Here is a 26,992-nt window from a genome sequence, read left to right on the forward strand (position 1 = left end):
TTCATTTATTTGGACGATTTGATAGTTTTCGGGAATAATTTGGAAGTTCATAATCGGAATTTGGTAAAAACTTTGCAGCGATTGAGACAGGTCAATTTAAAACTAAATCCTTACAAATGCGAATTCTTGAAAAAACAGATATTGTATCTGGGTCACGTGATTTCATCTGAAGGAATATCTCCAGATTTTGAAAAAATACGTGTTATACAGCAATTTCCGGTTCCAAAAGACTCGAATGAAACTAAACGGTTTGTAGCATTTGCGAACTATTATAGGAAGTTCATTCAGAATTTCGCGGATATCGCAGCACCGCTTAACAGATTGTCAAAAAAGGGTGTAGTATTCGCTTGGAGCGAAGAATGTCAAAAAGCATTCGAAACGCTAAAGCAGGCGCTGGTACAACCACCAATTCTCGCATATCCTGATTTTTCGGAATCAAACGTTTTTAAATTACGTACCGATGCCTCAAATTTGGCTATCGGAGCAGTTCTGTCAAATTCAGATGATAAGCCGGTGGCGTTCGCCAGCAGATCGCTGAATAAAGCTGAAGTCAACTATTGTGTGATAGAGAAAGAATTACTTGCTATTTGTTGGAGTGTGAAAAAATTTCGTCCTTATCTTTACGGGAAAAAGTTCATTATCCTTACAGACCATAAACCATTATTATATCTTTTCGGTATGACGAATCCTTCAAGTAGACTAACGAAATTTAGGTTAACACTAGAAGAATATGATTTTACAATAAGTTATGTTAAAGGAAAAGATAATGTAACGGCTGATGCATTAAGTCGTATAAAAATTGACTCCGACGAACTGAAAGAAATGTCAGTTAATTCCTGTCAAGTCATGAATGTCGTGACAAGGGCACAAACGAAGAAATTGGGCAACAATTCACGGGAAAAGTCCAATATCTCTTTCGATAACAGGCCTGATCATCCTGGTGTCGTAGAATTATTGAAACCACCTAAAGAATTTGTTCAGTTGTATCCTTTGTCGAAAGTTGAGTTTCAAAGAAAAAAACGTTCTGAGTGTAAAATAAAAGGGAATATATTATATGATGAAAAGGCAAATACTATTTATATGAATCAGGATGAATCTCGATCAGCGACTGCATTCGGTGCATCGTTGAGAGACCTGAAGGAAATTTGCCAAGAATATGGAATTTCAGAATTAGTTATAGTAAAAGAAGATAGATGCGCATCGTTATTAAAAAACATTTTGGAAATTCCCAATGAAATTCGAAAGGCAGGTATAAAAATAAATATAATAAAAGCTCAGCAACACATAACTAGGAAGGAAACCCAGCAATTAATTTTGAACGATTACCACATGTTACCAACGGGAGGGCATGCTGGAATTAATCGCATGTATAACAATATTAGAAAACTTTACTTTTGGTCTGGTCTCCGAAAGGATATCGAAAATTTTGTAAAACGTTGTGATGACTGTCAGAGATATAAGTACTCAAGACCGCATCGGCAACCAATGAAAATAACCACAACGGCTACCTCAGCGTTTCAGAAAGTTTTTCTTGACTTGGTGGGCCCTTTAGACCAAGACAGGGAAAATAACCGATACATTTTGACGTTGCAATGTGAGTTAACAAAATTCGTAGAAGGGTATCCATTAGAAAATAAAGAGGCAGTAACAGTCGCGAAATCATTCGTAGAAAATTTTATTTTACGATTTGGTATTCCAGAACAAGTTGTGACAGACAGAGGCACTGAATTTCTAGCGTCGACCTTCAAAGAGTCGTGCAAACTGCTAAAAATCGAACAGCTGAATTCAACGGCGTATCATCACGAAACCATTGGAGCATTGGAAAACACACATAAAAATCTAGGTGATTATTTACGCATACATGCATCAGAGCATCCAGACACCTGGAGCTCATGGATACCATATTGGTGTTTTGCATATAATAATACAGTGCATACGGAAACTCGGTATAGTCCATACGAATTGGTTTTCGGCAAAATGAGTCGAGTACCATCGAGCATTGCTACACAAGTCGACCCTGTATATAATTTCGATGATTACCCAATTCAGTTAAAATTTAGATTGCAAACAGCTTGGAATGACGCGAGAAATAATTTAATGGTATCAAAATCGTTACGAAAACAAAAACTAGATATTAAAATTAATCCTGTTAATGTTAGGATAGGTGATAAGATATTAGTAAGGAACACATCTTCAAATAAGTATGATCCTATCTTCAAAGGTCCTTATATTATAGTAGAAGATAAAGATCCAAATGTTGTAGTTAGAATAGATAATAAGCTGGTAGAAATACACAAAAATAGGACAAAATTGTTTATTGAATGAAAAAAAAAAAAATATTGTTTAAAATTTTTTTTTTTCGTCATCGGGGGGAGATGTACTGGTATAGCAAATAATGTGGAACAATAACAAATTGAGAAATAAACAATATTCTAATTAGAACACCTAATACGTGCCAGGACAGCTCTTTTCGATGTATGCCGATCTTATGTTATTAAAACATTATGTAACATTGAGATAGGGAAGGATTACGACGAGGATCATGTAATTGAAACAAGGTAGATCAATTTGAGTTATTCTGAATAGAGGAAGTTTTTCTACGAAGTCGTTTCATTCCGTTCCTTATAAATGAACCTGAAGTGAGTTTATTACAGTCCCCACTCCTCCACTATTCGTCATTACCCAGTCTACCAATCAGAAGCTACCTCGAGTTAAGTGTTCCACAAGGATCAAAAAGGTCCAGAATGGACATACGCAAATTTGCACGTGGTTTTCCATAAGGAATGGCTTAGAACTCCTAGAGCTATATTACTTTTCACCTATCCCCTTTTCCCTCTATCCACTTCACCGGGTTAGTTGGAGTTGACCGTTTTCCGCTTGATTGAAGATTTTTATATGCTGCGTATTTCTACGCTAGCTTGGCTGAATGCGTCGTTGGACAACATGTATGCCGCGTCTTTGAACTTCCTCTTAAACCGGTATTCCGCCCTGTGGATTATCTCACTTGGGACCACTTGATGTTATGTTTATGAGTCCAAACATAATCTGCTCTTCCCGATTGGCATGTTTCTCCTCGCTGTGTTTCCAGCGCTCACAGGGTATCTGGTGAATGCAATTCTTGAAATCGCAGTCCGCGTTTGGTGGCCTGGTATTCGTGAGGCTGCTACGGATGGTGTTTCCGGATTTGAAGAAAGTTCTGATGTATTTGGACCAAAGTCTTTCTATTATTTTCAACAATCCTCTGACGTGGGGAAGGGCAAGCACTAGTTGTGGCGACTTCTATTCCTTGTGAGGCTCTTGCTGTCTTCTTGACAAACACTGTTCCACCACCATTCCATTGACAATATTTTTTGATGATGCCTAGTTCCTGCTCGATACCTTCTTTCGTATTACAGAGCTCGAAAGCACAATCAAGCACTAGAGGCTTGATGATTCCTTTTTTGGTATATTGATGGTGGTTGGATTCGTGATTCAGATACTGTCCCCTTTGATATACAGATGTTTCCCACTTAGTGTTGGTCCTCTTCATCAACATGTCTAAGAATGGCAATTCGTTGTGGATTCTCTTCTCCATTGTGAAGGTGATGAAGGGTTTCACGCTGTTGATGTGCTTCAGAAAGTGTATATCTGTATCTGTAGAGTAGGGAGGGTGAGTGTAGACTCAGAGCACTTAGGCCACATGTAACCCATTGTACATCCTCCCGAGAAGTTGTCCTTCTAGGTCATCGTCCATCCTGTCCTTTCCAGGAAGGTGGACAGATCTCTGGAAGACATCTCCTTCATATTGGCAGGTGTAGGCCAAGACTCGCCGAACACACACTCTCTTTGGTAATCTTGAGGTGTCTCACGGTGGCCTCTGCGAAGGTTTTGCAAGGTGCAGTGACATTATTGTCGTTGCGCGGCTTCTTCAACCTTCTTGGGGTTTCCTCCGTGGAGGTGCATAAGTGAGAGAGCTTCCCCGCAGGTGCAGCCGGTTCCTTGTCTTTATTCAAGGCGGAGCTCTTGGCGCTCGCCGCAGGAAGTGCCTTTGCTGTTGGAGGTGGAGTGGGGGAGGAGGAGGGTGCACTTACAGTTGCTGCCACTTCTGCCTTTTTCGCTCTCTTTCTCCTTTTGGCCTCGGCGCCGCAAATGCGCTTACGCCTTGGCCTTTGTATTACATCACGAGGTGATCTGCTATGTCCAGCTTTATTCCAAGCATTAGATTGGGGTGGACATTTCTATTCATCCCCAGTCACCGCCTTAGATTGAGCCACGCATTATCAGAGGTAGGCTGATTACAATGAGGTTTAGCCCAGTTCGTCAAGGGGATTGTTCGTGACCGCATATCACCTTGCGGCCATTCAGCTGTCGGCACGATTCCTTACACCTTAGCTTGGGTAGGCTGGTCCACGATGGATTTTTTTGCAAAGGCTTTTGGGAAGTTTTAGTTACCCTCACCCTACTTATTTCTGCCACTGACCAGGAGTCCGGCGACCCCGTCCGTAAGGCCACATGGCTTCCCGGACAGGGCCTCCAGTCCCCTGGCCATTCCCCTATCCGCCATCTGAGGACGCGCCTGATAGTTAACACAACCTACTTGCAGAACGGGTCTAGTTCTGCATTCCAATGGTTTCATACTATGAAGGTGTCATCAACGGGCTTCTTGTGGACTTCTTCAATGGCCAGAGTTTCAAACCACATATATTTTGGCTATAACTGGTGAAAGTGGCGATGCCATTGGAAGTTCCTCATCTTGCGAAAAGAATTCGTCCTTCTGTTGGACTAGCAGTTCCGTACACAGCATCCTAGTAAGTCTATGGTTACTTCTACTTCAACCACTTTCAAACAAACGGTGACAAAAATATTTTTTAAATATAATATGTGATCAATTGGTTTGTTAATTTTTTTCGTTGGATTGGTAATTTGAGAGAGAACGAAGCCTTGCGTAAAACAGATCTCGGATGCTTCAAAAGTTCGGGATTTTATGGGATAAAAGTGGTATCAGTCATGTGGAAATGGTCCTTGGCGGTAGCCCTGGTCCTTCTCAAAGAGAGAGACTTCGTTGGGTTCGTTCTTCGCTTTGATATTGTCAAGAAAATGTAAGAAAACGTTTATCAAGCCAAGCCTTGACTTCAACAGTTTCTTTTTCGCCAAAAAGCAATGCTTCATTAACACTCTGAATTCTTTTTTATCCATTTGATTCAAACTAACAAAAGTTGCTTCACTCAAAATGTTCTATCCCACAAACTAATAGTTCGACAGCTGTGAAATGTGTACACGTATATTTTGAAGGTTAGGGATAACAAAATCATAGGGATTCAATACTAGTAGCGCCATCTGTCTGTTAGCCTACAAACTTTTCAGTCCATCCAGTATATCTAGTGAACAATCCAAAATTCCTAAATCGATGTTATTTATCATTGATTATCAGTGATAGTGATTTTAGGGTATTTACCAATATTGGAAAACATACTGCTTTTTGTTTTCCAGATACGTCTCTAAAAAACATCAGTTTGGAAAACCCTATATGTTAGTGTTTAGGATATTTCTGTAAACCTCCACGTAAACCCTCGAAAATCGTCAACAACGTGCGACCCTCCATTCGAATCTCTGAAGTTTCGAAACTTCTGAAACGTATATCTAAAGGTACAACCCGCGGACGACGCCAGCACCCCCGAAACTCCCACTCCGACGCCGTCACCATCTAGCGGAAGATGTACTGAACGTTCGTCGCCGACGATCCTGGCAGCGACGCCACCCGTTAAATGCGTCGCCATCGTTAGCGACGTCTGGAAGCCGCTTGTAGCCGACGCCATGGAGCGTTCCGTCGACTCGATCGGTACGTGCTCGCTGGACGTCGACGCTTCGGCTGATCTATCAGGTTAGAAGGGTTACATTGGTGTTTTTTTTTTGGTTCGAGTGTTTTTTTTTTGTTTGGTTTATGCTTCGATTTTTATTTTGCTCCTTTTGCATGATGATTTTTCCAGTTAGTTATTAATGTTACTGTGTAAATGGTAAATTTGGCGCAGTGCGTTAGATTACCAAATTATGCTTCTTGATGGAGCGTTGCTAGTTTCATATTTGGGTGTTTTTATACGTAATTAGATTCACGAATTGTTTCAAATTTCAAATAACTGATAGAAGTGTTTATAAGATTGAAGAGATACTCCTACTTATAAAAGGAAAAAAGATTATTGTTGCCATGGATTTATCATGCTGTCATTTATAATGCATGAGGTACTATTTAAAGTCGATAAGTATGTGGAAATGAATAACTTGCAATAACAATACAAAATACAAATCCATAAACAGATATGTCGATGAGCCCTAAACGTGTATAGATACATTCAACTCCACTTCCGAATCCAATCATCATCTTAGCTTTTCCTTGAACATTCATTGAATCTCCTGAGTTTGTTTACAGAATAGGCATTCTTAAAAATGTCCTGAAACTATTTTTCCTAGTGTGTTGTTAGTCAGAAATGGAACCTAAAACTTGAAAACACTTCTCACACACCAGTGGCAAAAGTATTTTCAATTGATTGCTTCCTAATAGACGGAAAATTTGGCGCAGTGCGTTAGATTACCAAATTCTGTTTCTTGGCAGAGCGTTGAAAAAACTTCTCACGCACCAGTGGCAAAAGCGTTTTTAATAGATTCCTCTTTGTTCTCACTATTCAGTTCCATTGTTCAAAATATTTCTGTTGAAATCGTTTGCATTTCGCTAAAGGTGATTGTACTAATGGAATCACGCAAGATATGGGAAGCGCTTCCACTAAGTGTGCCATTCAAACTGACGCCTCCGTCAATTACACGAGTTGATAGTACTTGCATTGTGTTACCAGATTTTTCACTGTTACGTTATTCAACGAGCAATTAATTTGGCTTTGAGAGTTTTATTTAATTGACCATGAAAATTTCGAGCACAGTGCGACTGTATAAAACCTTTCATGGTTAAAATATTGTGATTACCAAGGTACTTGTCAGATTTTTGTTACATTTTCAAAGATTCATTGTATCACACGTTAAAAGGTAAGACCTCGTTAGTCCTCAGCTCGCACAAGTTTCTCAACTTCTGTGAGTTGTCGTTCGTATGGGGGCTAGAGCTGATTACCGGAAAAACAGATTTTAAACAAATGAACAACATGAAACCGAGTTCGTATATGAGAGTGTTATATGCCAGGTCAATCATTGGAGCTTGATTATCAATAAAAAATACTGATTAAAATCATCCCTTTTGATAAAGGAACATTAAATAAATAAAATATACCAATATTTTAATGCGGAAAGACCTGCAGGTATTGGGTCGGCCTCCACATCATCCAGACTCGAATAATATTTAGTTGGATTGGGTTTGAAAGAACGAATGTGAAATTTCAAGTACAACCAGGTCAGTAATATTGTGATGACTTTTTTGAATGAATCTTCAGCCGATAAATAGTAATTTCGATCTGAGCGAGCGAAACGATTTGCTGAAGAAGATATTTCAACAACCAACAATAGTTATAGTGGAAAAGTTTATTTCGCTTGGACGGAGGGTGATAAAACTTACCTAGAGAAGAGCAATTAATCAGGAATAGAGAATCGAATGGAGGTAGTGGAATTCAAACCATAATGTATTGAAATAAATTACCATCAATACCAGTTATTTCAAAATGAAATGGAAACAAGAATGATTGACCTGTAGACACCGTTTTGTTGAAAAATGATGTGAATATCGAGTATCGAATATCGAGAAATTAAGAGATAGTTCCTCCAATAATGCCAAACTGATTTGTGATTCTGGAGATTCACATTCTTTAAAGTTACCAGATATGGTTAAGTTCGATTAAGTAAGTTTCTCAAAATATTTGATATTGATGCCAGCGTAGTATATTTGATGGTCAAGGATATTTTCACGATAGATGTTAATCAAGATATTTAAAATGCCCGTCAAAGAAGCACCTAAGATTGCAGTTCTTCTAAATTCTTGGAAACTTATGTTATGATAACTAAGATTTGTGTTCTTGATGTTGTTTGACTTCAAATTGACTTAACGACAATTGAGATGGATGTTTCTCAAATAATGACAGCATATTTAGTAAATTGAAAATCCTAGACATGCCTGAGATTGAAGGTTATTAGCAGTTATCTCTGATCTTAGTGCTCTGATATAACGGGTGATTTTTGAAGAGGTATAGGATTTGATTTTCAAAACAACACAAAAAATTTGAAAAAAATGATGAAACCTTTATTGGAATTGATAGAACGATCAATATAATTTAATGTTTGAAGATGATTTCATGCAAATGTTGTCCGCGGCTTCGCTTTAGATGGCCCATGCGCAAGGTCCAATCTTGGCACACTCTCTCTAATATATAGACCGGTATTTCACGTATAAATGCTTCAATATTACCTTCCAGAGCGTCAGTCGTTGCTGGTTTATCCCTGTAGACATGAGCCTTAACATGATCCCACAAGAAATAATCCAAAGGCGTTAAATCACACGATCTAGACGGCCAATGGACGGGCCCCAAACGTGAGATAAATTGTTCACCGGAGGCGGCTCTTAATTGGGACATTGTTTCGCGTGCCGTGTGGCACCGTCTTGTTGAAACCACATGTCAGGCATGTCCTATTCTTCCATTTTGGACAACAAAAAGTATTGAATCATTACACGTCATTCACAGTAACGTTTCAGCCATTGTCGTCTTTGAAGAAGTACGGCCCGACGATGCCACCGACCCATAATCCACACCAAACAGTGACTTTTTCGGGATGCTTCGGTAGCTCTTTCAATGCTTGTGGCTGGTCTTCACTCCAGATGCGGCAATTTCGCTTGTTAACGTATCCATTCAGCCAGAAATGGGCCGTCGTCGCTGAACACAATTTTTCGTTAAAAATGTGGATCTTCCTCCAACTTTGCCAGCGCCCATTCACCAAATGTTAGACGTTGTGGGAGGTCGTGTGGTTTCAGTTCTTGCACCAGCTGTATCTTATAGAGTTTTACACCCAAATCCTTTCGCAAAATTTTCCACGTAGGGGAGGTCCAATTGCTGCGAACGGCGGCGAATCGACATTTCACGGTCATCACGAACACTGGCGGATACAGCCGCAATAGTTTACTTCGGTCATCACTCTACGTATGCGTGTTGGTGGTTTAATATCCAATAATGTAAACTGGGTTCGAAATTTAGTCACAAGCTTTCGAATAGCTCCCTCAGTAGGCCGACGAAACTGCCCATAAATTGGAAGAAGTGCACGATGCACTTTCTTCACCGAGAATGAATTTTGATAATAAAATTCAATTATTTGCAAGCGTTGTTCATTCGTAAAATTCATGGTTAAATTATAGACCAAACTGACACTGACATAAGACACGATTCAAGCGGGATCTGTTAAAAACAGTGTTGCCAACAAGATACCAGCACTCATTACTATCCAGCATATCCTCATGCAGCACACGATCAAAGGCCTCAGAAATATCAAGCGCAACAGCTCTTGACTCTCCATGTTTCTCGAATGCGTTATTCCAAATATGGGTGACATACGGTAAAAGGCCGCCTGTTGATCTTTGTTTCCAAAAGTAATTGATCGCTCAAGATGTTAAAGCCGTCCAGATATTTGAGGATATGGTGGCTTACGACTTCCTCGATGATTTTCGATATCAAGGATAGTAAAGCGACTGGTCTACAGTCATTTGGAATATTTTTCTTGCCCTTTTTGGGCTACGGAAAAAATGGCATCATTATCAGTTTTCTAAAGTATTCTCAAGTTTCTTCCCACATACAAGTTTATTTTCTTTTTGAACTTCTCAGTTGGAATATCTGGCAGCATCTAAAAACGGATTTGGACACCGTAATTAAATTTTATTGAAGCAATTGTAGAAAAAGTGAATAATGAAGTTGCTTGAATCAACGTAAATATTAACCTAATTTTGGAGGTCGTTGAAAATACAACTTTTTCAACTCACTATAATTCCGTCTCAATACATTTGACCTCTCCTGAAGAAACCAGCGCGCTTCTATTGTTTTCTGTGTAGAACAGAACTATCCCATGCTCAATTCCTATAATTGGTTTCACGCCCCATGACTTTCTTCGAGTCCAAACCGTGAAATATTTCCTTGGCTTCGATTAGATAAAAAAGCGTCCGTTTCGCTACGTGCCCGAAGTGTTTTTTTTGCTGTTGTCGATATACCCGTGAATTGATTGCGAGGAAACATCTAATTTAGCTGTCTGGGCGTTTATCTCGTTTGATTTATGTCGATTTGCGAATCGCGCCGACTGATGCGAAATTTTGATACATTGTAGTATCTGGAAAATAGCGCATAGTCTCTCAAAAACAGGCTAGAAAATTGTATTTTCCTCAGAAAGTCTGGATGGACAGATGAGTAATACGAATCACGTATTTTCTTGTCATTTCTTCAATGAAAATTCGAAAGCTCTTAATGCCTCAACTCTTCAATCCCTCAGCAAAAACAACTACCTTCAGCCTTCAGCACGAGCTATTGTATCCACCACATGCTGGCGTTATCTGTCACGATGCTGTTTAATGACACTCATAAGCTCGGCCTTAACCATGTCCTCGGAAAATGGAATTCCTTTTTGTCCTAACCAACTCTGCATGTCTGCTTTTCTGGTGGTCATAGTTGGCAGCTGTTCTACTAATCGACTGTGATAAGAAGCGTTATCCATTACTATTACCGAATTTGGCTCGACTCGTGAAAGAAGGGATTCAAACCATCTTTCAAAGCGTTGGGCGTCCATGTCTTTGTGATAATCCCCCGTTTTTTTAACAAAAAAATTAGTGCACTATTGTCTAAAAAGCCACTCTCGCTACCTATATGGGCGATAATTAGTCGTTGCCCTTTACCCGTTGGTCCGCGTAACCCTGTTGATAAACCGTCCACAAATGCCTGACGATAACTAATTACAGTAGTATCTTGCCATATCTTAGAAACTGTGTGACCAGCATTCACCCACGTTTCGTCCAGATAATAAATCTTTTTGTGAGCAGAACGCATTTCTCTAATAGAGCGAAGATATCTCCGTCGCCATGAGACTATATCTTCTCTTTCTATTAAGACAAATTTACGGGATCCTTTGGCATATATAAATTTTAAATCTTCTTTTATTATTTTCCTTAACTTCTCTTTGCTCATTTTTGGAATGAGATCATTATCCATTACCTTTGTCCTAATGGATTCGAGGGTTGGAACTTTATTCTAAAAAAAGAAAGAATGAATGGTATAGCGTACAAAATTTTTCTGGCACTCGTCCAATTCAATTTTTTTTCTACCTCGACATTGTACTTTTGGAGCTTGCACAATCCCAGTCACATTTTTTTCACGTACAATGCGTTCAATTGTCGACACGGATATTCCCGTTAAAAATGCACACTGGGCTACAGCTTCCAATGTACGAAGTGAATTTTTTAAATTTTCGTACACTCTACAGACAATCTGTTTTTCTTCTAACGACATAAACTTCCGCTTTCTTTGTACATTACTTGGACCTGCTACGGCATCCGTCTTAATACTATAAAAATAATAAATTCAATCATATTATTCAGCTATTTGTCAGTTTTTTACTTACCTCAAAAACCATTTTAAATTTGATGTATTTTGAAAAACACTATATTGTGAGATTTTCACTAGAACAGATTAAAAAATCCGCAACACGTGTTTCGCTGCACAGTAGATTTTTCAAGCGTGTTCACTAACAAACTGAATTCTACATACATTGTGATTTATACATACTTTTTGAAATATTACTTTTTACCTAGAAACTAATAATATTCTAGGAACTAATCAATGACAGTTATACCTGAGTTTAACGAACATTTATACCTGAGTTTAATGACTAGGTCAACTAATTATCTTACAATAAAGTGTGTGATGAAAATCTGTGGTATTTTAAATTATATTTTAAAGTTAATAAATATAACAGTCTATTTAATAAATATAATAAAATATATTTAATAAATACAAAACAAAGTCACCTTCACAAGAAACAGAACACACTACGCCTATGCAGATAAGGACGCTTGATAATGAAGAAACCGAATGACTATTTATGACATTTTAAGGACGCAAATATAATAGACCTGCGAAGTGTTGATCAGGTTACCGATGTTTCAAAGTATTTAACGAACTGGTTCACCTATTCGCTCGTACACCCTACCGATATGCAGAAGCTATCTTGTTGCGGGGGGCAAATTTTATGGAATCATCTTACTTTTCAATTATTTACAATGGCGATGCATAGACAATAAAAATGACTCCGGTAAGAATTTAGTTCTACCATTTAACATTGTTGCTTGGTTTTTGCCAATAAGTCGTTGATATACAATAAAAAAGATATGGAGACGGTATGGATCCCTGAGGAACACCAACGTTGATGGTAAAAGTATTCGGGAGATGGCCGTCGTCTGCAGGTTTTATGGGGACGTGTTTGCTGGCAATACTTTGCAGGTTTTTATGTCTGACGTTTCACCTAGTAATGCGGTAGTCATCAAAAGCGATAAGGACCGGACGAAGTGCTGCGAAATATGGATACCAGTGAATAAGATTCGGATGCATTTGAATATTGAAACACAGAGATTGTGTGTTTCAATGTATATAAGAATCTACATCTCCAGTTTGGTTTCAAGGGAAACAAACTATTACAAGCAACATTAGATTTGACCGAAATTCCTTTCTCAACTGTACGTAAAATAGTTAAAAACAAACCTTGCGAACGCAAGACGCGATGTGGTTCGGAATTACCAAAACATTTAGATGTTCATCTAACACAATCATTGAAAAAAACAATATAGGACTGTTACAAAAGCAATGAGATTCCTACAACTGAAATCATAAGGAAGAAATTGAATATTTTCGGCCATAACGTGAGCTGCTGTGACAAATCTATTCAGAATTGGACAAGGAAACTAGGAATTAGATTCAAAATAATAAACAAACGTCAACCAGTTATGGAAAGCAGAAGAATTGTAGAATTGCGTAATAAATACTTAAAACAAATAACTAAATATAGACAACAACAACAACGGCACATTTTCTATTTGGACGAAACTTGCTATGACACTCACGACACAGTTACGAAAGGGTGGACTGATGGTTCGATAAAAGGTACGCCTAACATGCCTGCAAACAAAGGATCGCGACTAATCATTGTGAATTGCACATTGCAAATAAAGGATGGGTTCCGAATTCTTTGAAATTATGTGCCCTTGAGAGTATTGCTGAAAAGTATGGACACACCATACTGAGACTTCGCCCCTATTTCTGTGTTTTCAATCCCATCGAGTTGATTTGGGGTAATCATCAGGCGTAAAAATAATTTTCCAAAATTTTATAAGAAGGTAGTGAAAGAAGAAGTATCTAATATTACCGAAGAAGGCTAGCAAAAAATTATTAAAAAAGTCATTTTAGTTGAAAAAGATGGAGATTGGACACTTCCACAAGCGAAATATTTATTATATATATATATATATATATATATATATATATATATATATATATATATATATATATATATATATATATATATATTATATATGGTCTCGAAAACACTGGATATCTCTGTGGACCTTCAACCGGTGATATTTTTGAATTTTCGTCGTTTTATTTAACAGAGTAAATATTTTCCCAACCTGTATAATTCATTATTACATTTTCTCATAGAGTTTTAATTAATTATTTCTTCCGTTTTTTTAAAGTGTCTTATGAATATTTTTCAAATCCCAGATTGTATTTGGTTTCTCTCTGTTAAATATATAAAAATTCGAATTTTTGAACCGATAAATCTGTCTGGCACAGGCTTATCTTCGACATTTGTTGAGATAATATAGTTGTATTGGGCGATAGGAAAAACCATTAAAATTGATTAGGTACGCACATCACCATCATTTAATTCCGATATCTTAAAAATTGTTGTTTGACATTTCAATTTCTTCTGGCAAATTAATTTTTCCACCGAATTAGATAACGAAGAGAGAGTTTCGATAGAAATGGTAATGTTATCAATTAAAATTCTTGATTGGATATCACCTTTGATTACGTCGACGTTACATGGCGATACATTCTCCTTTGTCGTCTTGCTGACGTCAGCGATATTCATACATTTCCGATAATTGGAAAAACATCATTGAGATGCTGCCGGTGAAGTCTTTCGAATCGATTTCCGTCGCTCCCAAACAGCTTAGTTAGATTTATCGTATGATTATTTATTTACTTTGTAAATGTCATTTTGTTCTATGCTGCGAAGAATCGATATTTACCGTGCACATACCGATAGGTCGCTAATTTCATGCATGGGCGTATCGAGATGAGATTTCTAGAGGTTCTAATGAATGGATAAATGTGAATTAGGTATATTCCAAGCTATTTTTCGTTACTACCTTTCGGAAAACAGTGGCATACAGTAAGTAAAATGGTAGCTGTAATTTTACTAAAGAACGGTTTGACACTTTGAATCACGAGTTAAGTCAAGAATAAACTTGAATACAGTTGAGTCTTCAGAAGTATTCACATGCCTACCATTTAAATACACATTTAAATGCACAATAGAACACATGCATCCTTTCTTTTGGAAAACAATGAAATATAATAGCAAAATTGCAGCACTAGTATTACTGGAGATCATAACAAAGCGTTTGACACTTTAAGTCACGATTCAAGTCAAGAATAACCTTGAATACAGTTGAGTCTTCGGAGGAATACACATGCCTATCATTTAAATACACAATAAAACACGTGCATCCTTCCTTTTGGAAAACAATGAAATTTAGTAGCAAAATTGCAGCACTAGTATTACTGGAGATCATAACAAAGCGTTTGACACTTTGAGTCACGATTCAAATCAAGAATAACCTTGAATACAGTTCGGTCTTCTAAGAATACACATGTGCTATCATTTAAATTCACAATAAAACAAATATATCCGCCCTTTTGGAAAACAATGAAATATGTAGTAAAATTGCAACACTAGTATTACTAGAGATCATAAGAAAGCATTTGACACTTTGAGTCACGATTCAAGTCAAGAATAATCTTGAATACAGTTGGGTCTTCGTAGAATACACATGTGCTATCATTTAAATTCATAATAAAACACGTATATCCGCCCTTTTGGAAAACAATGAAATTTAGTAGCAAAATTGCAGCACTAGTATTACTGGAGATCATAACAAAGCGTTTGACACTTTGAGTCACGATTCAAGTCAAGAATAACCTTGAATACAGTTGGGTCTTCGTAAGAATACACATGTGCTATCATTTTAATTCACAATAAAACACATATATCCGCCCTTTTGGAAAACAATGAAATATGTAGTGAAATTGCAACACTAGTATTACTAGAGATCATAAGAAAGCATTTGACACTTTGAGTCACGATTCAAGTCAAGAATAATCTTGAATACAGTTGGGTCTTCGTAGAATACACATGTGCTATCATTTAAATTCATAATAAAACACGTATATCCGCCCTTTTGGAAAACAATGAAATTTAGTAGCAAAATTGCAGAACTAGTATTACTGGAGATCATAACAAAGCGTTTGGCACTTTGAGTCACGATTCAAGTCAAGAATAACCGTGAATACAGTTGGGTCTTCTAAGAATACACATGTGATATCATTTAAATTCATAATAAAACAAATATATCCGCCCTTATGGAAAACAATGAAATATGTAGTAAAATTGCAACACTAGTATTACTAGAGATCATAAGAAAGCGTTTGACACTTTGAGTCACGATTTAAGTCAAGAATATCCTTGAATACAGTTGGGTCTTCGTAAGAATACACATGTGCTATCATTTAAATTCACAATAAAACACGTATATCCGTCCTTTTGGAAAACAATGAAATATAGTAGTAAAATTGCAACACTAATATTACTAGAGATCATAACAAAGCGTTTGACACTTTGAGTCACGATTTAAGTCAAGAATATCCTTGAATACAGTTGGGTATTCGCAAGAATACACATGTGCTATCATTTAAATTCACAATAAAACACGTATATCCGTCCTTTTGGAAAACAATGAAATATAGTAGTAAAATTGCAACACTAATATTACTAGAGATCATAACAAAGCGTTTGACACTTTGAGTCACGATTTAAGTCAAGAATATCCTTGAATACAGTTGGGTCTTCGTAAGAATACACATGTGCTATCAGACATATTCGACTTTTAATAATAAATTACGGGAAAACTACGGTACTTGGAGATCTGAAACAAAGTGCATTGTTTTTCAATTTGAAATTTCTATCAAGTGAACTATAAACCGAAAATCATGAAACAAGCCCATTAGTGACAATAAATATTCACGCTTTTTCTTTCCAGATTGGTCTGACATATCTTCGTCAGGAACCCTGCGGAGCGCCAGCATTGTGACTCCGTCTTCCCCCGAGCCCCGCCTACCGTCCTACCTGAGTTTGGCGTGCTCCATAAGCGGCTATTCTACCACGACGCACTACGATCCCGTCCGATTCGCGGCGAAATCGCGCGATGCTTCTCCGCACCGGCTCGACACAGCCGATTTGACAACGAGCAGACCGAGCATCAGCGCCATCTACTCCGTGCAAAACAACCTCCTGTCGCCGCCGAACCTGGTGCCGCTGCCTATTCAAAGCGAGGAGCCGGCCATGGAGGCGCAGCAACGGCTGCACGGCGAGTTCTACTCCTCGATGAAGACGTCCACGTATTTGAGCAAGGAGACGTTCACTTCGGGGCTGTTCTCCAGGGATGCCACCGACAACGGGTGTATGGTGGCGCAGACCAACAGTGGTATTATTTTTTCTCGTTTTTTATTTACACGCTTTATATAAGCTTCACCCGTATGTATGTATGTTTATTTGTTTATAACTCTCAAGCTCGGGATCTGAATTTGACAGAATTATCGGCATTATTGCTTGATCTTTTCGCGGGCAGATGGCGCTCTACGTAACTCCTTGATATATAGACATTTTTGCTTGATTTGTTCGCGGGCAGATGGCGCTGTACGTAAACTTCTTAATATAATTCGAACTCACTTTATATGTATTTCTTCATTTGAAACAATAATTTTTCTTATTTCTAACCTTCCTTTGCGCGCCTGCTGCCTTGGGCTTGGTAGCTGATTTTCCCTCTCCGGAATCGGAAAATATCAATGGTCATTTTTATTAACAATATACAGTTGATTGATGCCAAAGTATAGATAAAACAGATATAGTTTAAAAAGACTAAAAGCACACGCTTTTATAGCATACGTAACTAAAAAAATGAAAAATAAATATAGTTTAAAAAGCTAACAAACACGCTTTTGAAGAACTTCGAACTAAAAAGTTGAAAATATGGGTTTTTTAACACATTTACTGCGAATGACGCCAATGGGGAATGTTCCTCAATTTGGGTTATTGCAGCAAATGCAAGTTTGAACAAAATAAAGTTGGGTTTAATTCATGAGTTTTTCAAATTCACTTCGAAAAGTATTCAAATTGATGTTTCAAATGTTGGGTTTTAATTTTTAAAGGAATTTGTTTCTAATTCACATATTGGCAACAGCGCCTATATCAAGTTGAAATAATTTATACCTACCTAAAGTCTATCCAAATCCAAGATAGAGTAAAACAAAACAAAACCGAAGCGTGATGTTCACGTGATCGCCCAGTGTCAGATGGAAAGGGCAGCGTTCATTGGTGAATTCGCTTTCTTGGTACGAGTTCGGTACCAGCACAGGGTTGTAATCAGTCGTTTGCGTGTTTGTGTGGCGTGCGTTATAGTATATTGTTTAAAATTGTTTTCCAAGATGTACAGTACAGACATACACTGCTGATGACACTGTGAGCTATCCTCTGAGTCAAGCCAGGAAACGATCCAAAAAAAGACATTTGAGTGTTGAGATGAAAGAAGTGATTTTAAATGTGTTCAAAAAAGAGATGGAAGAAATTGAGACATTGACTGTCGGCGAAGTCGTATCGAAAGTTTCCGATAAAATTGGAGTGTGTTGCGCTTCGATTTACAATTTTTTACGGGAATATAAACAAAACCATACATTTTCCAAACCGAATACAAATCAGAATCGTCAAACCATTATAAAATCAATAGATGATGCTGATAAACATGCAATCAGGAGGAAAGTGCATGAGTACTTTTTCAGAAATGAAATACCCACGATAGACAAAGTACTCACAGAAATAAATGAAGATGTTTTATTGCCAAGTTTTAAGCGGTCAACATTCCATAAAGTATTGAAACATTTGAACTTTGTATGGAAAAAACGAGGGCGCAATAGTTTATTATTGGATAGAGAGGAAATTGTGTTATGGAGGAGAGAGTATTTGACCAAAATTAAATATTATAGGGAACAACAGAGAACAATTTATTATATGGATGAAACCTGGGTTAATGCTGGTCGTACTACCCCTAAAGTATGGGTCGATGAAACTGTGGCCTCATCTAGGAGGGCCTTTCTTGAATGACTATCCACCGGACTATATTAGGACCTGCCTCAATCTCAATATATAAAAAGTTACCCTCGTATTTGTTTTATTTACTTACATACCTCTTCATAATATCAGGTAAAGGAAAACGGCTTATTATTTGTCACATCGGCAATGAGAATGGGTTTGTTGCTGAAGGGCTGTGGTGTTTCGAGTCGAAGAAAACTGGAGATTATCACGAAGAAATGAACGGTGAATCTTTTGAACAGTGGTTTTCCAAAGTTCTACCCCATCTGGAGGATAATGTTGTGCTTGTAATGGACAATGCACCTTATCATTCGCAACGGTTAGAGAAAATTCCGACAACGTCTTCAAAGAAGGTTGAAATCCAAAATTGGCTGCGATCAAAGAATATTAGCTTTGAATACTCAATGCTAAGAGTGCAGCTACTAAAAATTGTCAAGGAGCGGAAGCTTGAATATCAAAAATATATAGTCGATGAGATGGCAGCAGGCCAAAACAAAATTGTCCTTCGCCTGCCTCCATACCACTGCGAGCTCAATCCCATCGAGTTAATATGGGCGGATGTGAAGAATTTTCTAGCCCAGCATAACACCACGTTCAAATTTGCAGATCTCACAGTACTTTTTGATGAGGCTTTGAAAAGAGTCACAGTGGAGAAATGGGAGAAGTGTGTTCGGCATGTGATATCGGAAGTCGAGACAAAGATGGGGAAGCTTGATAACATAATAGAGGCACAAATCGAGCCACTGATAATTCAGATTGGTGAGGATGACACTACTGATGAAGAAACAAATTCATTCAGTTGAATAATTTTGATCAATATTCCTTTTGATTTTACATAAAAAAGTTATCAAAGTTATCAATAAAGAAATAATTACGTCTCTTTGCATATAATGCTTGAGTGCGCTGTGAAAAATCCAATGAAAATCTTTTTATATTACACATATTATCTGCAGTTTCCTCGTTAAACTGCAAAACTTGTGCATTTCACTCGTTATTATAAAAAAGTTTTCCTGAGTATGATATAGCATTTGCGATCAACAAGATGTTGGTTCTGAATACGACCCTGGCCAATTCTTGGGATTTTGAATATCACGTGCGTAGGGCATGTCAATGTTTACATCCACTCTATCTTGGATTTGAATTTGCTTTAGATATTCTACTTTAAAAATGGAAAAGTATCTTTATAAATCAACAATTAAGGCAAAATATAAATTATAGTTCAATACCACCTCCACAAGCCACATAAACAACAGTTGTTTTGTTATTTATTTATATAGAGGAAGATAGGTTAGGTGCACAAGATGTCATATGTCATAGAATGTCTCGGAACATAAGTAAACAGAACAGCACGCCTCTGAAATATGTCATCTTTGTTTGTCTCACACCTGTAGCAGATTCATTGTCCTTTATTAGCTATAACCGATGTTGCCAAATGGTGAAATAGAAACGAATCCCTTTAAATGTTGAATGCATTATTTCATTTCTCTTTTTTAAGTAGTTAAATAATTTTTTTAAAAGAAAGATTGAAATGATAAGTTTAAAATGCGTTGTTTTAGAGATTTTATGAAAACTACTTGATTTTCGTCAGGAGGAACATCTTTGTTTGTCTCACACCTGTAGCAGATTCATTGTCCATTATTAGCTATAACCGATGTTGCCAAATGGTGAAATAGAAACGAATCCCTTTAAATGTTGAATGCATTATTTCTTTCCTCTTTTTTAAGTAGTTAAATAATTTTTTTAAAAGAAAGATTGAAATGATAAGTTTAAAATGCGTTGTTTTAGAGCTTTTATGAAAACTACTTGATTTTCGTCAGGAGGAACATTCCCCATTGGCGGCATCTGATCATTCTACTTTGTTCGAGTGACGCCTTATTGCGTGCATGTCTTTCAATAAATGGGTTAGTATTCAGTTCGCACGAAACAGAGGTGGTTGTATTTCAGTCCGCACATTTAAATTGTATTGTTCAAGAAGATTTCAGGGTTGTTCGTAATTTCGAGGATTTTAAAACTTTCTATGGCTTATTTAAATATGAGTGAAGTAGACAATAATCTGGCAGGTCCTTCAGGTGTTAAAAGACGTAAAGTGGCAATAAGAGATCCAAACAAACTAACAGTTGATGGAATGTTACAGTTAGTGGACTGTTCAGATGACGAAGATGAAACTTTTGCGCTAAGTTCTGATGATGACCTTGAGTCAGAAAGTGAAGGAGAAAGTTATGGTTATTTATTACGACACAGTTGGCTGAGCTGACTGTTTCTTTTCCATTTCTTGAAAATAAGTCACACTTTTGTCTTTTTTATCTGAATGCATTGTATTCAAATGATATTGTAGCCTTGAGGGTTTCATGGATTCATTCGAAAATATTTTTTGTCTTCAAAAATGCCGAAGTGAAGAATCGAGTATTAAAAACTTGCTAATGACACCACTCACAGTATTCACCACCGCACCCGCACATACATCAGCGGCACAGGCAGTGGGCGAGCCTAGTACTTTCGAGAATAGAGACTAGAAACTTCTCGCTTCGCATTGAAGCTTACCGCCATCTATTGTACAGTTTGACAACTATCGGACAGGAAATACTTACTGTCTAGTTTCCTAGATGGCGTTATACGAGGAAACGCGTGTTAAGCGTAAAGGCGCGGTAAAGTTTGTGTTGAAAGCAAAAAAACATTTTTAAATTAGTCATCGGCCCCCCTAAACCGATTCAACGCCCCCCAATCTTCTCTGTGCCCTTTACTGCCTTCAGCGTCTTTGAGAAAGACTAAGTTAAACGAATATAAAACTGCCAGTTATTCAGGATCGGCAAATACGATTAAATAGAAATTTGGTAGCGCTTTCTTGGCGACAAGTGAAGCAATCCTAATGGCTTTTCCATAAAAACTACTAAAAATTATACCTTTTTACGTAAATTTTGACCGACCTTGACTTTTTCAATGAATCCCAAACAATTTCCATTGTTCCTAATGAAAATTCCAACATAAATTCTAACAATTGTTCCCAGTGAAGCGAGTAAGCTACGAGAGCAAGAGCGTGACTGCGATAAACGGGCAGACCAAGTGCTTGTCCGAGACCAGCGGGGGACAAGAGTTCCGCAACGGCCAGGAGACAAAGTCGTTCATCCAGCAGCGCGTCGAGCGCCTCTATGGTCCCGGGGCGCTCGCCCAGGGCTTCTTCAAGCCGCAGAAGAAGCGAGTCAGCGACTGCGATGAAAAGCCCCCCTCTCCGGTGGTCAAGTTCGACGTTTCGGAACCGGCGATGCGGCAGAGCACGAGTAGTCCGACGCTGCCCGTTCTGAGGCATCTCCGGCCCGAGTTTAGGGCGCAGCTGCCGTTTATGAGTCCAAAGAGGGGGCCCCTAGAGGGGGCGATGCAGAAGAGCGTTACGGTGCCGACGCTGCTGAAGAAGGAGGCGAACGGGGAGGAGGAATGCGCCGGAAGGAAGGAGGAGACTAACGGACACGTAGGGGAGGGGGTCCAAGGAGAAGCAGGTGAGTGGTTATTTTAATATTTCTGTATTATATTGGACGGAGGTAAACTGGGCGCAAGTTCTTTGAGGAGTTTTGCGAAACGAGTGAACTGGGTTCGAATATTTATCACTCCAATTACATAAACAGTATCGGGGCTTTTTATAAACCATATAAGCCTAACAATACTAAGTGAAACATAATGTGAAAGTTCCTTATTCTAGTTCTCATATACTGTCTAATGTGCGAGTACATTGTATGACGCCAATCTAACATCTTATTGTTGGTTCGTTAGGACTGACGATATTGCCGTTAAACCATCCAAATCAGCTTAGTTCTGGTTAACGCTTTTCACAGTGTTGCGACAGCCTACCATTCATCTTCCCCGGTCATTCCTCACCACATTCTCCGCCTATTCATCCACACACCGTTTATTTCCATTCCTCCCTCTGAGTATCTCCCCTTTTTTTCTTTTCATACGTTCTTTCCATTCACGCCACCCAATATTGCCCCCATCCACACACAAGTTCATTACATGTTCGGCGGTTTTCGGTTCTTCCCAACCGCAGGGACACTGCAACTCCGATCCTAGATTAAACCTAGCAAGGTATCCCGAAAAGTTGCTGTGTACCGTGAGCAGCTGAACTGCCTTCCTTGTCAGGTCCAGTGATTCATACCCGGCCCAGTCGTACACGTCTCCCATTTTCTCTGCCATTCTTGTCTGACGCTCTTCTTGTCCCTTTAACGCTCCCCATCTTGCTATAATTTCTCTGTGTTACCCATATTATTACTTATTCGTTCAGACTTTGGTGCATTCACTGTGTGCCTTCCTGTTGCCTTCGTTGGTCCTCATGAGGCTTCTCATCTAGACAACTCGAGTACGTGCCCCTCTTTCATACCTTTCCTCAATCAACCGTTGGGTTCTCGACAAACTGTTGTTTTCCGTTCGTTCCACTTTCAATCGTTCCACAGCCATGGCAGCTTCGCTGATAACTTTCACACTCAAATTTTCGCTCCACATTCCGTTCACCTATCTTGAGGCCAGAAGGGAGGACCTCATTTCACCAAAACAACCCTTCCAACCGAGCGGTCTGGACAGGGTCTGCGAAATTGTAGGAGAAAATCTAGATAGTTCATCCGTGTTTCCTTTTCTTTTCTCGTTTCACCCGGAGTAGTCTTGTTTTGATGGTCATGCCTAAGAATATCAGGCGTTGCGTGACAGGCTCTGCACCTGGTGCGCCATATTATTAATTTCTCAGTTTCCGACTTGAGTCCACTCGACCTAAGGAAAGAACAGGTCGGGAGCCTCGGTAAGTCGAGGTTTTCACCCGAGAACACCTACCTGGTAGGTATTCTCGGGTTTTCACAGAAATGAAGTGATCTCTACGGCTCTGGTGTGGACGTTTTGCCGAACTCGATGACAGAGTTGTGATCACCTCATTCAGAGTCGAAATCCAAGCAAAGTTCTTTAATGGCTGCCTTGGAAAGAAATACCCCAATTCTTTTTCTCTCACGTTTATGGACTATGCGTGTGTATGAGTGCCCATGTACAATTTTTAACACAACAAGCATGTTGTGGGCCTGCATTTCTTTGGATTTAACAAATCTTCGTTTATGGAGATGATAACGGTCTGCCTTTAGACAAACCTATCCGGAGCCTATTGCTTTTGTTCCAGTCCAATGGTTGTTCGGCCTTTCTGGGGCAGGAGTAACAAAGGTTTTTCGTACGCCATCCGGGGTTATCGGGTTGCCCAGGCTGCTGAAGCTCTACAGATTTCTTCCGAAGTGTGCAGTGGCCGTGAAGGCAGTATTCTGTCTTGCCAATTTGGAAAGCGATAGGACGGCGGTATTAATTTGCCAGGCGTTGATTGAAGTCGGCTTTGATATGAGCTTTTTGCTAAGCTTGGAAACAGAGTTGTAATCACCTCATTCAGTGTCGAAAACCAAGCTGAATTCATCGGCCTCTAACTTGAGAAGAATACTTCAATTTCTGCTCTTATGGTCCTGGACCAAGCCGCGACAACGTGTGGAAGAGCTGCAACTTTTACCACTTCTTCAGTATGCTGGGGAGGAACTATACAGTCTTTTGGGCGGAGATATTTCAGGTACCAAGTAATGGATCTACAAAGTGGTAGCCAAAATAGAACATATTTCAATACAGACGTTGACCATTCTTTAAAGCTGTCTGGCCTAATACAACTCGTAGTATACTTTAAAAATGGATATATAATGTGTTTCAGACTCCGTTGTCGTATGATCACTGTGACTCAAATGGAGGTTTGTTATTTTTTATTGTTGCAAAAATGATGACCACCCTAAGACAATGTGCCTCGATAAATCCACTTTTCACCGTGAAAAAATCTTAGGATCGTTTTCAGAGAGAGTAGCGAGATAATTCGAAGAAAAATGCGCCAAAATAAATAAATGTTCATGAAAACAATTTGACAGCCGTGTTATGAAATGATGATTTTCCCTCTGCTTACAACACTTAATTATTTTTGTAAGATTGACACGTTTTTGAGCCTGAAAAACTGTTTTAATTATTTGAAGTGCCTTTTTCTGTAAAATTTCCGTTTTTATTTTAATTTGTGAAGCAGCAAGTGATAATTGTTCTCGACTAAATTATGCAGGCAAATGTGGACAGATCATACTACATCAAGTCGAAAGGATATGCAACTCGTTCAACAAAAATGTCAACATTTATCGCGCCGTCTAGTCTGAAGCCGGTCCTGCTCAGATCCAAAAGCGGTAGTTCAAAAGTGTCCAGTCGCAAATACGAATCGCAGTCCTGTATCTCCCAAGGCCGTAGTGTAATTCGCTTATCACAAGAAACAATTGATAGGTTTTTGTTCTTGAAATATGGCGACAGATTTTCGAAGATCTGTTGGTGTTTCAGTGGACGGAGAATTCGGAGGGGAAGTTGAATGTATAAAAATATGGGTAAACAGTTCATTTTTTTTAAATTACGTTTTCCTGTGAGGATATTTCCTATAGTTTTTGTCTTCTATTTAGACTATAAAGAGGTCAAGTGCAATCACCGGGAAAGTTGGCATTCGAGAATGAATGAACTGCGACATTGAAATTATTAACTAGGTTATTTCACTCGATGGCGGCTCAGCATGTGATTTTGTTTGCATTGTTTTTTTCTTGTACAGGAAGGTTGAGAAATCTCGAGTGTGAAAGGAATTCGGCCCACGCTGTTCCAACCGCTACCTACAGTTGGTCTAAAAAACTTTTTATCATTCCCACTAGACTGATTCTGTTGATTGTCTAGTTATGCGAAGAGTACCTAGTTTGTTTACCAATTTCGATTCAATCAACCATTGAAATGTTATCTTTCGTTGTCAAAAATGAAAATACAGACCAATTTCTTGGTCAAACTTCATTATTTTTGAAGATTGAAATGTATAAAACCTGAAAAATAGTTTTGAAACCACTCATTCCATTACCAGAGCAACAAATTCACTAGTATTATTTGGGGGTAAGTGGAAAAATAACATTTTAAAAACATCTCTAACTGGTAAATTCAATTTTTTATCAGCGTCTCAATTTTTTCAACTGACTTGTAATCGTAATTTATCCTTAATTGAATTTGAAACAGTCGCAATTGAAAAAATAATGTTACTATGACTAAAAGCATACAAGACAGTTTATTGGTTAATAAGTCACTATTCTCATAACTCATACTTTTTGTTTGATCCCTTTGGAGCTGTCTGACTTGTCCATTTAATCCAAGTTTCAAAAAAACACTGCAGCCTCTTGGGCTTATTGCGTTTGTTCTCCCATCTTCTCATAACACCCAATCCGTCAGTCTCGTTCCCTGTACTAGTTTGCACAGGTTCCGTGTTGGATGTACGTCATATTCTTCTGGACGTAATTTTGTACGTGCATATATTGCCTGCCTCCTGTGATTCAGTGCCTCACATTCGCATAAGATGTGTTCCTATCCCTTTGTTGCATCTGCAGCTGAGGTCTCCGTTGTACAGCCCCATTAAATTCAGGTGTCCTCTAAGCGAACAATGACCGGTTAGTAACCCTGTAATTATTCTGAGCCGATTCCTACTATATTGAAGTAGTTTTTCGGTTCTTTTCTCGGACGGTTCCCTAATGAAGGTTCTACTGTGTTTGTTGCCAGGTCCAGTACTCTGTGTCCTAATCTGGTTTCGTACCAATGATTTTGGTACCCCCAGAGCTGGTTCAGCACCGATATATGAAGGTGATAATCCGTGTCTAGAGCATTCATCAGCTTTATCATTACCTGTGATTCCTAAATGCACTGGCACCCAGTACAAAGTTTTTTTGAAGATGGTTGACAATGTTTCGTGGTGTATTTCATCAGTTCGGACTTCCATTGTCTAATAAAATATAAATGGATTTGATAACCCTGAAAAAAATCAAAAAGATACACCGAAAATAACAATTTTATTAAACAAAAAAAACTGAAATTACAAAGAAATAACATACAACAACATCAAACGAATAAAAATTAAAATATTAATAAAAGCTGAAAAAAATTGAAAAAATTAAAAATATTACTAACAAAAAATGAAAAAATTGAAAGATTTCAAACCAAGTTATGTCACAACGTTTCGATTGTTAGTATCCACAATCGTCTTCGGGTGATAACTGGACTTATACCTCCGAGATCTGACTATTTATAGGTCATTCCAGTGCTTTCACCTATCCCCTCTTCTCTTCTCGTTTTTCGCTTGATTAGAGGTGTCCATATGTTACGTATCTCTACGCTAGCTTGACTATATGCGTTGTTGGACTGGACAACATATACGCGGCTTCTTTGAATTTTCTCCTAAACCAGTGTTCCTCTTTGTGGATGAATTCAGCTTGAGCCCACTTGATGTGTTGATGAGTCCAAACATGCTCTGCTATTCCGGGTTTGCTGGTTTCTCCTCGCTGTGTATGTTTCTTGTGCTCAGCAATGCAAACTTTCAATGGCCTCTTAGTTTCACCGATGTATGATTCTCCGCACTCGCAGGGTATATGGTAAATGCAATTCTTTGAATCGCAGTTTGCGTTTGGTGGCCTGGTTTTCGTGAGGCTGCTACGGATAGTGTACCCAGATCTGAAGCAGGTCCTGATGTTATACTTGGACC

General features: G+C 38.5%; 1 protein-coding gene across 2 annotated transcripts in view; it reads left to right on the plus strand.

The window, feature by feature from the left end:
* vlc (disks large-associated protein 2) overlaps nucleotides 1-26,992 on the plus strand; it is a 59,082-nt gene that overhangs the window by 22,462 nt on the left and 9,628 nt on the right. Inside the window, exons 4-6 of one of the 2 annotated variants that reach the window (XM_074176428.1) lie at nucleotides 5,626-5,860; nucleotides 16,310-16,750; nucleotides 21,420-21,905. In XM_074176428.1, the coding sequence (XP_074032529.1) occupies nucleotides 5,626-5,860; nucleotides 16,310-16,750; nucleotides 21,420-21,905 (1,162 nt within the window). Of the gene's footprint in view, nucleotides 1-5,625; nucleotides 5,861-16,309; nucleotides 16,754-21,419; nucleotides 21,906-26,992 lie in introns of both variants that reach the window. The other variant, XM_074176427.1, reaches the window with a different exon arrangement.

This window comes from Leptinotarsa decemlineata, unplaced genomic scaffold (genome assembly GCF_025532065.1).
Source record: "Leptinotarsa decemlineata unplaced genomic scaffold, Ldec_3_MD MMD2_tig00001719_RagTag_RagTag, whole genome shotgun sequence".
Lineage (NCBI taxonomy): Eukaryota > Metazoa > Arthropoda > Insecta > Coleoptera > Chrysomelidae > Leptinotarsa > Leptinotarsa decemlineata.